General features: G+C 42.2%; 1 protein-coding gene across 6 annotated transcripts in view; it reads right to left on the reverse strand.

Annotated features, from left to right (window-relative positions):
* Nucleotides 1–18,012, reverse strand: part of myripa (myosin VIIA and Rab interacting protein a) — a 41,736-nt gene that overhangs the window by 2,453 nt on the left and 21,271 nt on the right. For 4 of the 6 annotated variants that reach the window (XM_057857781.1, XM_057857780.1, XM_057857778.1 and 1 more), the window contains 6 exons: nucleotides 9,772–17,973; nucleotides 9,614–9,670; nucleotides 4,320–4,499; nucleotides 3,869–4,030; nucleotides 1,797–1,895; nucleotides 1,623–1,683 (listed from right to left, as the gene is read on the reverse strand). In XM_057857781.1, coding sequence (XP_057713764.1) covers nucleotides 1,623–1,683; nucleotides 1,797–1,895; nucleotides 3,869–4,030; nucleotides 4,320–4,499; nucleotides 9,614–9,670; nucleotides 9,772–17,973 — 8,761 coding nt within the window. The remainder of the gene's footprint in view (nucleotides 1–1,622; nucleotides 1,684–1,796; nucleotides 1,896–3,868; nucleotides 4,031–4,319; nucleotides 4,500–9,613; nucleotides 9,671–9,771; nucleotides 17,974–18,012) is intronic. The other 2 variants (XM_057857779.1, XM_057857782.1) reach the window with 2 other exon arrangements.

Consider the following 18,012-nt stretch of genomic DNA (forward strand, 5'->3'; position numbering starts at 1 on the left):
AAGCCCTGGGCACAGCACATTTGTTCCCCCACACTAGCGAAAATGACTGGAAAACAGACGTCTTTGGACAGATTTTTTACGGTGAAAAAGGGCACCTGACGAGCCAGAAGATGAGCCCATAACCTCGAAGACCCACGAACTGCGAAGGAGTGGATTCGTGACCCGTTCGTGAATAAACCGAGTGATTCGAGCATGTCTGTGCAATAGAAGGATCAGCTTGTAGAGATCGCAAATGATACCGACCTTATACGTACATTTGAGACAATTAAAGTCATTCCGGAATATCCTGACAGCGCTACGAGAACACTGAAAACCTTGCTACAATTTCCAACATCGCATCTTTGTGAAGCGGGCTTCTTAATTAATGCTAAACCACACGACGAAGGCGTTAACGGTGAGCTAGTGGTGTGCAGCTAACATGGCAGAATGGGTCTGAGGAGAAGTTTTGTCCATCCACGGTCAAACGTAAGTTAATACTCCTTTATTTAAAGAAAGTTTGTAGTGCTTACTTTGGAATCGCTGCATTCGCGGCCATTATTAATGGTACGCGCGTGCGCAGAACCGCATAGTTGCAGTTTTTGATGGGTTGCAAAATTTGTCAAAACACCGGTCCGTGAAAAAAAAAAAACATCACACCGGTCCATGGTGCAAAAAGGTTGGGGATCCCTGCTTTGAACGGTGACGGCGAAAACGGAAGGCGGAGATGCAAACTTTTGATTCTGACCTCGAGAGCGGAACGATTCGATTGCGGGGATTTCTCCGCAACCATTTGAATGGAACGCTCTCACTCCAATGACGTCACAACTCGCACAAGTCACTTTGGGCATGCGCAGTCAGTCAGTTACTAAACATTCAAAACAGCAAACATGATGGCTCGTCGGCTTTAATTTACTGTTGTTATAATATTTTTATTTTAATATAGTTTATGTTCGCGTTTTTGTGCCTTTGGAAGAGAAATAAAAAAACGCTTGGATGCCAATGCCTAATGTGGGCGGCTATGTTGTCTTCCATTCGTATAAAACTGCACTGCCCCCTAAGGCCTGGCATGAATACTACATCGTTTTCACGCGGAATTGCAACATCGTTCGAATGGAGACGAAACCATGTAAATGCAAACATGAAATGTGTCGTATTTTCGTAAATGTAAATGGACTTTTAGGGGTTTGTTTAGTGTTCATGCTAGCGACTAGATTTTTGGATGAAGCTTTTTTTTCAACAAACCAGGCAAGTTCATATGTAGCTAACCCTAACTACTTACAATCAAAAGGTCCTCACATTTTGTAAGGCTCACTGCTGACAAAGTTTATTTGAGCAGTGTGGCTTTGTCTTTAACAACGATTATGCCAAAATAGCAAAACCCACATGTTACTTTTTAGTTCTTATTCCAAATATTAACTTGTAAGCTGCCATCAGTGATCATTGCAGCCAGAACATTTAAACTTAGGGGGCTGGCAGTGGTTATTCACTGCCAGCACTCTCAGTTGAAATGGATGATGTTTGGGTCAATTTTGACACATTCAGTTATGTTCTTACTTTTGAAACTTAGATGTTCAGTTTCTCTTTAAGGGCTAAGCAATGTTGCCTGACGTGAAAAAAATATAGTTTGTTTGTGTTGCGCTCACCTGGACGAGGGAGTGCAGGCAGTCGTCGCCTCAGCTGTCTGGATGAGCTCAGCGTCAGAGGCTGGAAAGACAACGTGGTCTTTTGTGTGAGGCCCATGACATCATGCGGGTTAGGTTGCATCGCGCGTGCATGTGAGAACGCAAAATGCTATGTACAAAATGCATGGTACTTACCATGACTGGGACAGTCCTGGCCTTGGCGAAGCGGGACTGCGGGTCTACGTCGAGTCCGGCGCTCCTCAGTGCCGCGATCCTTGCGGAAATATCACTAATCTACAACAGAAACCATTTAGAATTGCTGTTGATTAAAGACATCAGAGACTCTATTTCTAACTAAAATAGCAGCACTGCAGCATATACAGTGGGGCAAATAAGTATTTAGTCAACCACTAATTGTGCAAGTTCTCCCACTTGAAAATATTAGAGGCCTGTAATTGTCAACATCTGTAAACCTCAACCATGAGAGACAGAATGTGGAAAAAAAAACAGAAAATCACATTGTTTGATTTTTAAAGAATTTATTTGCAAATCATGGTGGAAAATAAGTATTTGGTCAATACCAAAAGTTCATCTCAATACTTTATGTACCCTTTGTTGGCAATAACGGAGGCCAAATGTTTTCTGTAACTCTTTACAAGCTTTTCACACACTGTTGCTTGTATTTTGGCCCATTCCTCCATGCAGATCTCCTCTAGAGCAGTGATGTTTTGGGGCTGTCGTTGGGCAACACGGACTTTCAACTCCCTCCACAGATTTTCTATGGGGTTGAGATCTGGAGACTGGCTAGGCCACTCCAGGACCTTGAAATGCTTCTTATGAAGCCACTCCTTTGTTGCCCTGGCTGTGTGTTTGGGAACATTGTCATGCTGAAAGACCCAGCCACGTCTCATCTTCAATGCCCTTGCTGATGGGAGGAGATTTTCACTCAAAATCTCTTGATACATGGCCCCATTCATTCTTTCCTTTACACGGCTCAGTCGTCCTGGTCCCTTTGCAGAAAAACAGCCCCAAAGCATGATGTTTCCACCCCCATGCTTCCCGTGGGTATGGTGTTCTTCGGATGCAATTCAGTATTCTTTCTGTTCCAAAGACGAGAACCTGCGTTTCAACCAAAAAGTTCTATTTTGGTTTCATCTGACCATAACACCTTCTCCCAGTCCTCTTCTGGATCATCCAAATGCTCTCTAGCGAACCGCAGACGGGCCTGGACGTGTACTTTCTTCAGCAGGGGGACACGTCTGGCAGTGCAGGATTTGAGTCCTTGGCGGCGCATTGTGTTACTGATAGTAGCCTTTGTTACTGTGGTCCGAGCTCTCTGTAGGTCATTCACAAGGTCCCCCCGTGTGGTTCTTGGATTTTTGCTCACCGTTCTTGTTATCATTTTGACGCCGCGGGTAGAGATCTTGCATGGAGCCCCAGATCGAGGGAGATTATCAGTGGTCTTGCATGTCTTCCATTTTCTAATAACTGCTCCCACAGTTGGTTTCTTTACACCAAGTGTTTTACCTATTGCAGATTAAGTTTTCCCAGCCTGGTGCAGGTCTACAATTTTGTCTCTGGTGTCCTTCGACAGCTCTATGGTCTTGGCAATAGTGGAGTTTGGAGTGTGACTGACTGAGGGTGTGGACAGGTGTCTTTTATACCGATAATGAGTTAAAACAGGTTCCATTAATACAGGGAACAAGTGGAGCCTCATTAGACCTCGTTAGACCTCGTAAGAAGAAGTGAGACCTCTTTGACAGCCAGAAATCTTGCTTGTTTGTAGGTAACCAAATACTTATTTTCCACTCTAATTTGGAAATAAATTCTTTAAAAATCAAACAATGTGATTTTCTGGGGTTTTTTTCCACATTCTGTCTCTCATGGTTGAAGTTTACCCATGTTGACAATTACAGGCCTCTCTAATCGTTTCAAGTAGGAGAACTCGCACAATTGGTGGTTAACTAAATACTTATTTGCCCCACTGTACATTATATTCAGTTGTTTTCCACCGATGCAAATGAGCATAGCTCATCCCCCACAATTTGTTGTAGCCGCTCACTATTAGTATTCCGTCATCTGGTGGCCAAGTTTATGAAATACACTTTCATCAACCCTAAACTGAAAAAAAAATGAACAAGATTCCATTTTAGGCTTAAATTGAGATCTCAAGTGCATACATTAACACATAAATTGAGATGACGATCCATGTTTCATGTTTTACAAAATTAAAATTCAGAGGAGTCTTCAGGTCCTCGAATGTTCACCTGTAGTTCAGACTGCTGTACCCTGGCAGCTGCCGACGCCACTCGCTCCTCCAGGAAGAACAGCTCCGTCTCGGAAGTTCTGCTGGATATGTCCTTGGCCCGCTCCTCCAGCTTGTTGAGCTCTGCCTCCACACCGTACACAGAGCCCGCCGCCATGTACACCTGCAGAGATCTATGTTGAAGACTGCACGTGGCCTGCTCGGTTGGTAAATCCACCCCATAATTGGCTATTTTATTTATATCATTAAAAATGTATCATTTTGAACTTAGGCTAATTCCTGGGGGGGCTAATTTAAAAATGATGCAACTAAAACAATGAAACGGCATTTATTAGTTTTGCATTGCTCATGTGAGGATTTGTCAAGATTGATTTGTAACATCTGCCACCCATGACCAGGCTCACTGATGTCTCTCTCATCAAAGGTTTGCCCACCCCTATACTAGAACCTACTTTCTCCTCCAGTGAGGAAAACTGCTGATCAAGTTTTTGGGGGTCAGTGTTGGCGGGAAAAGATGGGGCGGAGTGGCGGCGAGCGTCACGGCCCTCCACCCCCTGGAGCAGCTCCTCGGTAGCGTTCAGAACCTTCAGGACCTCAGTTGTTATGCTGCAGAGGGACGCTGCCGAGTTCCTCTACGGCACACAAACGCAGATTACAGTTATAACTAGAGTGGATTGGTTGCCGAATTGAAGTTTTTTGCGAAGAGAGTTTGGGGGTTTGGTAAGAAATTATACATTTCCGTTATTTAGGGGCAGTATTCTTATGTTAGCCTTAGAGATGTCCACACCGATATGGGCAAAAAAATGCGCATCGGTATCGGATCTGACAAGGAAAAATTCCGATCCAGACTTCCGATCCAGTTTTTTTTCTAAGTCCGGTCCAGGTTTTACAGCACACCGACTTGCATAATCCATTCCAGTTTTTGCTTCGGTTTCCCCTAAAATCTGGTCCGTATTTTACGGCACACCTTCAACACACTACATTACCGTCTCCCAATTTACCGAGAGACTTTATCGGTAAAAATGTCAGCTGTGTGGGATCATTTCACCTTAAAGGACGACAAAGACAAAGAGGCAGAGTGCAACATATGCCACAATAAAGTCAAGCGTGGTGGTAAAGCTGTAAGACGTTTTAATACAACCAACCTAATCAAGCATTTAGCGAAATACCACCACAAACAATATAAGGCGTATGTTGAGAAAACCGAAGACAAAAAGAAAGGTCCTACGCAACTAACACTGGGAGAAACTTTTGCTAAGCGTGACAAACTGGCACCCGACAGTCCCAAAGCCCAGGGAATAACAAGAGTCATTGCCGAGGAGTTCATTCTGGATGACGAGCCATTATCTCTTGTGAGTAAAGACGCACCATCCAACACTTAAAACCACGGTACAGCATGCCCAGCCGTCATTACATCCTTGAGTGATTCGGCCGTGGAAGATTCGAGAACGATTCACAAACATCCAAATTCCGATTATTGAAATATGTCAAGTATAGCGGAACTAATACACAGCGCGGTCTTCGGGACGTAATGAGAAACGGGCCGCATTGCGTCCCGAGAGTAAACATCATGCTTGTCATAGACGCGGGTAATGCCAATGCTCAACTCACGGCTTTAGCTCAACTCATGCCGCTGGATAAAAACACACAAGAATACCTGACTGCTGGTGATAGCCGCTACAAACTACGTCAACATCGTTTTACTGTAGATAATAGATATCATATGTATATAGAACTAGATGTAGGATTACAGACTCGAAGACGTATGCAACATTGAAGTATGGAAAACTAAACGGCCGCCATCTTAAAGCAGGAGACTTCCCTAGTAGGCTGTTGTGAACCTTCCACGTGAACCTAATTAACTTTTTATCTAAAATACTCCTAAATCGGCAAAATCTAGACTTGAATCTATCTTCAAAACAGTTTTAAAACTTTCACATGTCGAAAGTAGACAGAAGGGAAATTATGGAATAAGGGGAGCAATTTTAACAACTTTAACAGTTGATGCGCAAAATTTAATGAATTGAATGTAGTTTAAAGCTGCTGATACAAAATTGGGACTTGAGTATTTTATTTAATGTTTTAAAATGTTAACTTGATACTGAAATAGTCATTTATTCAAACCTGAGAGGCTTTTTATACAATTATTGTAACTAATGCATGAAACATTAAAAGCATCTAATAGCTTGGGGGTCGGGGGGTTGTGGGATTTTCCACTGAGGTTGTTTGTGTGTTTTGCTTTTTTAAGACAGTTTACAATATTATTTGCACGTTTTACTGACTGACTATGCCATTTCTGTTTGTTATTTATAATGTTTTGTGTTTGTCATTGAATAAACAGGTCAGTTTCTTATTACCAACCAGTGTGTGTTTTTCAAACTCACCTAATTCAGCTGGCTAGTCGTTATCAAGAGTACTAAAACTCTTTTCAACATGAGTCTGACAACTTCGTAAGGAGGCTAAATAACTTTAAACTTTAACACATGCTCAGATAGGCCGGTATCGGCCAGTATCGGTATCGGATCGGAAGTGCAAAACAATATCGGTATCGGATCGGAAGTGCAAAAACCTGGATCGGGACATCCGTAGTTAGCCTATAAACCACAGAGACAAATTGTAGGCCATTGATCGGATGATACTTTGGTCTCCATGGGGAAACACAAGGAATTTTATTTATTTACCAGTCCTTTTTATATAGCATATTTAGTCAATGCCTGTTGACTTTGGGCAAGAGACAGAGTACATCTGGACTGGTCCCCAGCCAATAGGTCATATATAGACAAACAACCATTCACACTCACATTCGCACTAATGTACAATATAGAATCGACTACCAGGGCTACAGTCCCATCTGCAGTGAAAACCAGATGAGCGCTTATCATACAGGCATGCAAACTTGCCACCTTTCGGCAAAATTTAGCTGTTTTGAAATCAAAATGGGTCATTCTTCTGAATCACGTAGATCCGAGGAGAAAAAAATGGGGCGGGGGGTCTGTCAGCGAGCGAGTGAAACCGTTAACTTCAAAACCGTAGTCCATGCTCAAAACTACACTCTAGTCCAGTGGTCCCCATCTGCCGGGCCGCGGACCGGTTCCGGTGCGCATTTGCTACCGGGCCGCACAGAAATAATAATTTAATAATGACCACACTCTGGCCGAATTAACCCTGTGCCCCTGCTTAACACACCAATATCCCTGTCTACTCTAGATATAATACTACGGGATAGATTAGAAAGTCATCATAGAAAACCATCGATCGGACTGCTAGTAGTACATCTTGTTTGTGTATATAATATATCTATGTGCGCTTGTCCTCGATAATAAAGTATTACTAGGCCGCGGGCACAGCACATTTGTTCCCGGAAATAATTAGCCCCCACACGAGCAGAGATGACTGGAAAACAGACGTCTTTGGAGATATTTTTACGGCGAGCCCACAACCTCGAAGACCCACGAATGGCGAAGGAGTGGATTCGTGACCCGTTTGTGAATAAACCGAGTGATTCGAGCATGTCTGTGCAACAGGAGGATCAACTTGTAGAGATCGCAAATGACGGCGACCTTATTAAACGTACATTTGAGACAACAACTCTACCGAGGTTCTGGATTAAAGTCATTCCGGAATATCCTGACATCGCTACGAGAGCATTGAAAACCTTGCTACAATTTCCAACATCGTAGCTTTGTGAAGCGGGCTTCTTAATTAATGCTTAACGACAAGGCGAACTCGTTAATGGTGAGAGCGGTGTGCAGTTTTTGTGTGCAGCTATCATGGCAGGATGTATCTGTGGAGAACTTTTCAACGAGTCCTTCCATGATCAAACGTAAGTTGATATTCCTTTCTTTCAAGAAAGTTTGTGTAGTGTTTACTTTGTAAACGCTGCATTTGCGCATTTTGCGGCTATGTTTAACGTTACGCGCATGCGCAGAACTACATCATTGCAATTTTTGATGGGTTGCAGAATTTATCAGAACACCGGTCCGTGAAAAAAAAGACCCAAATAACACCGGTCCATGGTGCAAAAAAAGTTTGGGGACCCCTGCTCTAGTCCGATGACCTAGACCAGGGGTGTCCAAACTTTTTGAAAAGGGGGCCAGATTTGGTGTGGCAAAAATGTGGGGGGCTGACCTTGGCTGACGTCCTTTACGTAGAACAATATATTTAAGCAAATTTTAGCAAGCCGTTCTGTGTGTCACATTTGCTTTATTATAGGGCTGCAGGTATCGAATATTTTAGTAGTCGATTAATCGATGGACTAGTTAGTTCGAATAATCGAGTAATCAGATAAGGAACATGAAAAATTAAAACACCTTAGCTGAGCCTCAAACGATATAATTTTAAAAAAAAATGAGGATCTGTGTACAACAAAATAACAATTGGCTAACTTGGATAGAAAAAGTCTGCTAGCTTAAATGCTATAAAATGCTGAAAATTTTTTATTTTTTTTACAATGCTCTTAACAAGTGGTTCAGACACATATTCCCACAAAAAACGGCTAAATATACCTACAAACTAAATTAAGAATGCATTAAAAAAACATTCGCCCAAACAAAAACTTATCGAATGTTAATCTTAACAGGGAGCAGTTGGATTCAGCCATGTGAAAAGAGGCAAACCAGAGGGCATTGTATCCACCCTCATGAGTAAAGTTAAATGCAAACACTTTTAAAATCAACCATTACAATGCCACTTTAATTAAACGAATACTCGAAGCAACAAAATTTAGTTTGAATATTTTTTTCTTATCGAATACTCAAGTGAATCGATTAATCGTTGCAGCACTACTTTTTTTTTTTTTTTTTTAATTAATAATTTCAACAATTTTGCAAGTAGCCTTTGTGGCGTTCTCTTTTGACTCTCGGGCTCTTGCTGCTGCTGTGAAATTAAACTAGCTTCAAGTTGCTTCAATTTCTCGCTACGTGTCTACCCTGTAATCTTGTCGTACATGTCAGCGTGTCTTGTTTGGTAATATTGCCTCATATTGAACTCTTTAAAAACAGCGACTGTCTCTTTGCAAATGAGGCAGACACAGTCGTTGTGTATTTTAGTGACGAAATAGCCCAGTTTCCACCTATCCTTCAAGCGCCAGCCGTTGCAGTCAACTTTTTTTTTTGTTGATTGTCGACATTTTAGAAAATTGGGAGTAAAGGGTCACATGTGGTAATGTTGCTTGGAGTGCTGCTCCCTTTTAGTGGGTAAATGAGGAGCAGCATTTAGTGTGTAAGCTACTTCATATGCTTGTAGCAGTACTGCTGACCAATTTATTAAGTCTGTGTGCGGGCCAGACGTTATTGATTTTATGACAGAGGCTGGGGGCTAGATGAAATCCGACCACGGGCCACATGAAATCTGACCACGGGTCGCATTTGGCCCCCGGGCCGGACTTTGGACATGCCTGACCTAGACCTATCACCGCCACTCTCTTCTCGTGACAACAAATGACTGACAATAGTGAGAGACGGGAGCACAGTTATCACCAATCAGCAATGAGGAGGCCGAACCCCTCTCCATCCCAGCTTCTCGCCCTGTGTTCTGCCAAAATCTGCTACATCGGCGAAACATTCTACATGAGCCGAATTTGACACCCAAAGTCTCTGATTGCACCATGAAATGCACTTTTCCGCGCATGCCGTATGTCCATTTTACTTTGTCACCTTTTTCACCCCTAACCAGTTTGCATGCCTGATCATAACCGAATTGTACTGCTTGCTAGGTAGAAATGAGGCCGAAAAAGCCTACAGCTCACCATTTCTAGCAGACTTGATATGACGTGCACAGCATGGTACACATAAGTGTTACTAGCCTAAACAGGGTGCAGGAGGAACAAGCAGCAAAAGCAACATGAAGTTAGTGAAGCATTTTGTTAGTTCAAGCTGAAGAGACGGGTCTTAAATGGTTCCTCACATTTCTGGACTCTTCCCTTGACAGGAAACCATCCTCTGTAGCACTCATGTTTCCACTTCTGTCTTCGGCTGCAACTTTTTGTTCCTGTGGTCTAGCAGTTGCAAGACTGAGTGGAAGCTCAGCACTCTCACCTGCATTTTCAACTGGACTCATTTGGTCTACTTTAACCCTCTTTCCACCTGTAGCCTTGTCTGTCTTTGCGTCTTTACTCATTTGCTTATCACTCTTGCTGTCTTTGTGCCTGTCCTTTGCTGTCCTCAAGAGGTCTTTCCTCTCCTTGTTGATCTTGTCATCCTGGTTCCTGCTTTTTTCATACCAATTCTTGTCCCTCTTCTTTCCTGTTTTCGAGTCTTCAATCCACACCTCTGTCTTTGTATCTGTATCTTTGCTCTTACTGGTGGCTTTCCTATTCTTATTCCTGTTCTTGTCTGTTTTTGAATCTTCATTCTTCTCATTGTCTATCTTTGTGTCCACCTTCCTTTCATCTTCATTCATATCCTTCTTCTTATTTGTATCTTTCTTTGCATCATCTATGTCGTTCTTTGTCTCTTCCTTGTTGACCGCATGTCTGTTCTGGTTCTCTTCCATCTCAGTTTCTGTATTGTGCTCCTCATTGCCAAATTTTGCTGCCTTTTCATTCTTGTTAATGTCTTTATCTGCCTTTGTCGTCTCATTGTCTGTCTTCACGTTTTTCTTCCAGCCCAAGTCCGTCTTCATATCGTTATGCCAGTCTTTAGTTTTATTTGATTCCTTGCCCTCATCTTTGGCTATCATTGAATTCTTGTTCCAATTCTTGCCTGTTGTCTCAACTTTCTCCTTTCTGTCCATGTCTGGCTGCATGTCCTCTGTCATTTTCTTTGTCTTTACCTCAAAGTCTGCTTTCTTATTTTTGTCTGTCTCCTTGTCTGTCTTTATTTCATCTATGCCCTGCATGTGGCCCTCAGCTGCCTTGTTTCTATTCTTGTTTGTTGTTGTTCCTTCATCTATCTTTATGTCACCCTTCAGGTCCTCCCAAGATGCCTTGTCCTTACTCTTGTCCATCTTTGTTTCTTCACTACTTTCGTCATTTGTCTCTATTTCAAATTTACTCTCCCGACCTCTATTTTCATCCATGTTCCTGTTGTTGCCTGTCTCCGAGTCATCTTTCACAACATATGTCATTGTCAACGTATTCCTCTCCTTTGTGTCCTCTTTTGGGTCTTCGTCTTTCTCCTTTTCCACCTTTGCGTCCCTGATCTTGTTTTCATATGCCTTTTCTTGTTCTTCCCTCTCATCATCATTCAGTGTATCCCCATTCCTACCGACTATCCTTGTGTCCCCATCACTTGTGTCATTTGCCATAGCCTTTTCTTTGTTGGTTTTTGTGCTTTCGTTCCAATCTTTTTTTGTCTCCTCTTTCTGTTTTTCAAGTTCTCTTTTACTGTCCTTGTTTGGGTTGGCATCCTCCTCCTCCTCATTTCTTTCATTGTGTGTCTTTGCAGCTCCTTTCCTTTCTTTCTTTGTCACCAAAATCTCTTTCCTCTCAATAGTCGTTGTGTCCATTGTCCTGTTTTCTTCAGTCTTATGGTCCTCTTTCGTCTCATCAATTTTCTCTTTGTCTGTCTTCATATCCTCCTTGCTGTTCTCATTTCTCTTCTCGTCCTTTCCCTCATTTGTCATTATAACATCTTTCTTCTGCTCCTTGCACTCTGTGTTCTTATTGCAGGTGTCGTCTGTCTTTGAGTCCACACTCTCCTCATCGTCTGTCTTAATGTCCGCTTTCCTGTTCTTAGTGTTCCTATCCTCTTTCTTCATATTGTATGTCTTTGCATCCTTGTTTTTTTCATTTTTCATTACCATGTTTTCTTTCCCCTCACTGACAGTTGTTGTATCATTTTTTGGGTTCTCATTCTCTGATATCTTTTCTGTCGTTGCATTGCTGTTCCCGTTGTCAAAAGCCTTTGAATCCTCTTTCTTCTCATCTGTATTTACATTGTCATTTGTGTTCTCGTCTGTCTTTGTCTCATTTTTCCTCTCCCTGTCAGTCTTTGGGTCCTTGTCCCAATCTGCTTCTTTGTCAGTCTTGAAATTTTCGTTCCGCTTCACGTTTTTCCCAGTGTTCTCATTTATTTCCTCGTTTGTCAACGTAACATCTTTCTCCTCAGCGTCAGTCTCAATTTCCATCTCTTTGTTTATCTTCACATCCTCGTTTTTGTTCTCATTAGCCTTAGTCTTCTCATCCTTTTCCATGTTTGTCATTTCGACATCTCTCCTCACCTCATCAGTCTTTGGGTTGTTGTTCCTGTTTTCATCTTTTCTTGAATCCACACTTTTCTCATTTTCTGTCTCTATTTCAGTCCAGAGACTTTTATTCTTCTTCTCATCTTCATTGTTCATGTTCTCGTCTGCCTTTGTTTCCGCACTTTTCTCATTTTCAGTCTCTTTGTAAGTCCTTTCATCTTCTTTCCAGTTCTCATTTGGCTTAGTGTTCACATTCCTTTCTTTGTTTATCATTGCAATATCTTTCCTGTCCGCGTTAGTCTTCGCGTACATGTTCATGTTCTCATCTGCCTTTGTGTCCACACTTTTCTCATTTTCTGTCTCTTTAACATTCTCGACAGTTGTGTTCCAGTTTTCTTCTGCCTTAATGTTCTGATCTCTTTCCATGTTTGTCATCGTAACATCTTTCCTCTCCTTGTCAGTATTTGAGGCCACTCTTTTCTCATTTTCCTTCACTTTGTCTATCTTGACATCCTCATTGTTGTATTTGTCTGTCTTAGCATTCTCATTCTTTTCTATATTTGTCATCACATCTTGCCTCTTCTCGTCAGTTTGTTGGTTCTTGTTCCTCATTTCATCTTTTCTTGAATCCACAATTTTCTCATTTTCTGTCTCTATGAAACTCTTGACACTTTTGTTGCCCTTTTCATCTGCCTTGTTCATGCTCTGGTCTGCCTTTGTGTCCGCACATATCTCATTTTCAATCTCTTTGTCAATCTTGACTTCATCGCTACAGTTCTGGTTTGGCTTAGTGTTCTCAGTCCCTTCTTTTTTCAACATGGCAAGATATTTCCCGTCCTCGTTAGCCTTCGTGTTCATGTTCTCATCTGCCTTTATGTCCACACTGCTTTCATTTATTGTCTCTATGTCAGTCTTGATATCTTCGTTCCAGTTCTCGTTTGCCTTAGTGTTGTCACTCCTTTCCATATTTTTCATCGTAAAATCTTTCCCCTCCTTGTCAGCGTTTGTGGTCAGACTTTTCTCATTTTCTATCTCTTTGTCCATCTTGACATCCTCATTCTTGTACTCGTCTGCCTTGTTGTTTTCATTCTCTTCCATGTTTGTCATCACATCTTGCATCTCCTTGCCAGTCTCTGGGTTCTTGTTCCTGTTTTCATCTTTTTTTGAATCCAAACTTTTCTCATTTTCTGTCTGTATATCGATCTTAAGCCTTTTGTTCCCTCTCCCATTTGCCTTGTTCATGTTCTCGTCAACCTTTGTGTCCGCACTTGTTTCATTTTCCGTCTCTATGTCAGTCTTGATATCTTCATTCAAGTTCTCATTTGGCTTAGTGTTCTCATTGCCTTCTTTTTTCAATGTTTCAACATCCTTCCCATCCTCATTAGTCTTTGTGTTCTTGTTCTCATCTGCCTTTGTGTCCACACTTGTCTCATTTTCCGTCCCTTTGTCGGTCTTGATCTGTTCGTTCAAGTTCTTGTCTGCCTTTATGTTTTCATTCTTTTCTATGTTTGTCATTGTAACACATTTTCTCTCCTTGTCAGTGTTCTTGGCCACACTTTTCTCATTTTCCATCTCTCTGTCTATCTTCACATCGTTGTTCCTGTATTCATCTGCCTTAGTGTTCTCATTGTTTTTCATGTTTGTCATCACAGCTTGCCTCTCCTCACCAGTCTTTGGGTTCTGGTTCCTGTTTTCATCTTTTCTTGAATCCACACTTTTCTCAATTCCTGTCTGTATATCGGTCTTAAGACTTTTGTTCCCTCCCTCATCTGCCTTGCTCATGTTCTGGTCTACCTTTGTGTCCGCACATATCTCATTTTCCGTCTCTTTGTCAGTCTTGACATCTTTGTTCCATTTCTCATTTGGCTTAGTGTTCTCTGTCCTTTCTTGTTTCAACATTGCAACATCCTTTCCGTCCTCGTTAGTCTTTGTGTTCTCGTTCATGTTCTCATCTGCCTTTGTACCCACACTTCTCTCATTTTCCGTCTCTTTGTCAGTCTTGATATCTTCATTCAAGTTCTCGTTTGGTTTAGTGTTCTCATTGCCTTCTTTTTTCAATGTTTCAACATCCTTCCCATCCTCGTAAGTCTTTGTGTTCTTGTTCATGTTCTCATCTGCCTTTGTGTCCACACTTGTCTCATTTTCCGTCTCTTTGTCAGCCTTGATATCTTCATTCAAGTTTTTATCTGCCTTTATGTTCTCATCGCTGTCTGTGTTTGTCATTGTAACACATTTAATCTCCATGTCAGTGTTTTTGGCCACACCTTTCTCATTTTCCATCTCTCTGTCAGTCTTGACATCATTGTACCTGTTTTCGTTTGTCATAGTGTTCTCATCGTTTCCCATGTTTGTCATCACATCTTGCCTCTCCTCGCCAGTATTTGGGTTCTTGTTCCTGTTATCTTTTCTTGAATCCACACTTTTCTCATTTTCTGTCTGGATGCCAGTCTTAAGACTTTTGTTCCCTCTCTCATCTGCCTTGTTCATGTTCTCATCTACGTTTGTGTCCACACCTGTCTCATTTTCCGTCTCTTTTTGCATGTTTGTCATCACATCTTGCCTCTCCTCGCCAGTATTTGGGTTCTTGTTCTTGTTTGTATCTTTTCTTGAATCCATACCTTTCTCATTTTCTGTCTGTATGCCAGTCTTAAGACTTTTGTTCCCTCTCTCATCTGCCTTGTTCATGTTCTCATCTACGTTTGTGTCCACACTTCTCTCAAAATCTGTCTTTTTGTCAGTCTTTACATCTTCGTTCCAGTTCTCGTTTGGCTTAGTGTTCTCATTGCCTTCTTTCAACGTTGCAACATCCTTCCCGTCCTCGTTAGTCTTTGTGTTCTCGTTCATGTTCTCATCTGCCTTTGTGTCCGCACTTGTCTCATTTTCCTTCTCTTTGTCAGTCTTGATATCTTCATTCAAGTTTTTGTCTGCCTTTATGCTCTCATTGCTGGCTGTGTTTGTCATTGTAACACATTTCATCTCCCTGTCAGTGTTTTTGGCAACACTTTTCTCATTTTCCATCTCTCTGTCTGTCTCGACATCATTGTCCCTGTTTTCGTCTGTCTTAGTGTTCTCATCGTTTTCCATGTTTGTCATCACATCTTGCCTCTCCTCGCCAGTATTTGGGTTCTTGTTCCTGTTTTCATCTTTTCTTGAAGCCAAACTTTTCTCGTTTTGTGTCTGTATATTGGTCTTAAGACTTTTGTTCCCTCTCTCATCTGGCTTGTTCATGTTCTCCTCAACCTTTGTGTCCGCGCTTGTCTCATTTTCCGTCTCTTTGTCTGTCCTGATATCTTCATTCAAGTTCTGGTTTGGCTTAGTGTTCTCTTTGCCTTCGTTCAACGTTGCAACATCCTTCCCGTCTTCCTTAGTCTTTGTGTTCTCGTTCATGTTCTCATCTGCCTTTGTGTCCGCACTTGTCTCATTTTCCTTCTCTTTGTCAGTCTTGATATCTTCATTCAAGTTTTTGTCTGCCTTTATGCTCTCATTGCTGGCTGTGTTTGTCATTGTAACACATTTCATCTCCCTGTCAGTGTTTTTGGCAACACTTTTCTCATTTTCCATCTCTCTGTCTGTCTCGACATCATTGTCCCTGTTTTCGTCTGTCTTAGTGTTCTCATCGTTTTCCATGTTTGTCATCACATCTTGCCTCTCCTCGCCAGTATTTGGGTTCTTGTTCCTGTTTTCATCTTTTCTTGAAGCCAAACTTTTCTCATTTTGTGTCTGTATATTGGTCTTAAGACTTTTGTTCCCTCTCTCATCTGGCTTGTTCATGTTCTCCTCAACCTTTGTGTCCGCGCTTGTCTCATTTTCCGTCTCTTTGTCTGTCCTGATATCTTCATTCAAGTTCTCGTTTGGCTGAGTGTTCTCTTTGCCTTCGTTCAACGTTGCAAATTCCTTCCCGTCTTCCTTAGTCTTTGTGTTCTCGTTCATGTCCTCACCAGCCTCAAAATCTTTCCTCTCCTTGTTAGTCTTTGGGTTCTTACTCCTGTTTTCATCTTTTCTTGAATCCACACTTTTCTCATTTTCTGTCTCTATGACAGTCTTGACACTTTCCCCCCTCCTTTCATCTGCCTTAACATTCTCTTTCCTTTCCTCATTAGTCATCGTAATACCTTCACTCTCTTCTTCAATCTTTGTGTCTTTGTTCATATTCACATCTGCCATTTTGTCAAAAGTTTTCTCATTTCCAATCTCTTTGTCTGTTTTGGCATCCTCATTCCTCTTCTCGTCCTCTTTAGTGTTCTGATTCCTTTCCTCCTCTGTCATCACAATATCCTTCAGGTTTGTGTTCTCACCTGTTTTTGTGTTGTTATTCCTCTCCTCCCTGGTGTACTCATTCCTTTCCTCCTTTGCCATCGCAATATTTTTCTTCCCTTCGTCAGTCTTTGTGTCTTTGTTCATATTTTCGTCTGCGTTTGAATCCACACATTTCTCATTCATATTTTCATCTTCTTTAGTGTCCTTGTTACTTTCCTCGTTTGTCATTGAAATATCTTTCGCCTCCTCGTCCTTCATTGTGTCATTGTTTATGTTCTTGCCTTTCTTCAAATCCATACTTTCCTCATGGTCTGTCTCCTTGTCAGTCTTTATTCCTGCTTTCCTGTTGTCTGTTTTTGTGTTCTTGTTCCTTTCTTTGTTTGACATCATGTCACTGTTCCCCCAGTCAGTCTTTATATCCTTGCTACCATTCTCGTCAGTCTTTTTCTCCTGTTTCCTGTTATCAACTGTGTATGTTTCCTCCTTCCTTACCTCGCTTATCATCCCTTTATCGGCCTTCTCCTTGTCAGCTTCTGTGTCCTTGTTCCTCTTCTCATCTGTCATTCTTTCCTCTTTCTTCTCCTGCATATCCTCCAGTGTCATCGTCAGCATGCTGCTGATTATTTTATCGAACTCAATTTCATCATCGTCTATCTCCCACTTCCAACTGCCTGCTTCTTGGATGTCTTCTGCTTCCACCATCTGTGTTCCTATTGGATCTAACTTATTTACCCCTGGCTGATCATGTTCCTTTATTGTTATTCTTGTCTCTTCTGATATTATCATGTCATCATCCAGTTCTTCCATTGCTGCATCAGAAAAACTCCTGCTGACTTGTTCCTCCCTTATTGATTCCCAGTGTCCTCCCAACGCTTCCACCCATGGTATAACGCCCTGGCTCATCTTTTCCTCATCTTCTCCGACTCGATCTAGCTCGTCCTCGGTGGAGGAGAACTGGGAGGCACTTACAAGACTGGCCAGGTTGCGCACCTGAGTGGCCTGCGCTGCCTTGTCCTCCTGCAGCCTCCACAGTGTCTCTTCGTGAGTCCCTTCCTCGCGATCCAGCTCATCCTCAGTTGAGGAAAATTGGGTAGCACCTGCTTGGTTGGCCAATCGGCACACTTTTACCGCCAGCTCCTCTCTGTCCTCTTCTTCCTCGTCGTCCTCTTTTTCCTCATCCGTGATTCGGTCCAGCTCATCTTCTGTGGAGGAGAGCACGGTAGATCGGACTTCCTTCTCTAGCCTGCAGAGTTTGTGGGTTAGTCCTTTGTTCTCTTCATCCTGACCTTCACCATCAAACATTTGTTCCTCTTCACTTCTTCCTGCCCTGTCTAGTTCGTCGTCAGTGGACGAGAAGTACGCTAGTCTTGACTTCGCCACCAGTTTATATAACCTAATTTCCATCTCGTCGTCATCTTCCTCCTCTTTTACATCCCCTCCTGTCTGTCCTGCCAAGTCAACCGCCATCTTTTCCTCGTCATCGTCTTGGCTTCGTGTTCCTTTCTCCCATGCATCACCACTGTTTTTTGCATTGCAAAGAACATAATCTAAGGAGTCGGAGATGTGTTCTGAAGGTTGTGGCATGTCTGACGTGAGCTCATTGTCCTCTTGACTGATGCCGATGTCCTGGTGAAGCAGATCAGGCGTAACCACGTCAGGCGTCAAAGTGTCAGGAGTGTCGCCATCTGAGGGAGAACAAGAGTGGACGTCTTTCCTATTGTAATCCTGTTGATGGGAAGAAGGTGTGATGTCAATAAGTGAATG

This window comes from Corythoichthys intestinalis, chromosome 14, assembly GCF_030265065.1.
Source record: "Corythoichthys intestinalis isolate RoL2023-P3 chromosome 14, ASM3026506v1, whole genome shotgun sequence".
Taxonomy (NCBI): domain Eukaryota; kingdom Metazoa; phylum Chordata; class Actinopteri; order Syngnathiformes; family Syngnathidae; genus Corythoichthys; species Corythoichthys intestinalis.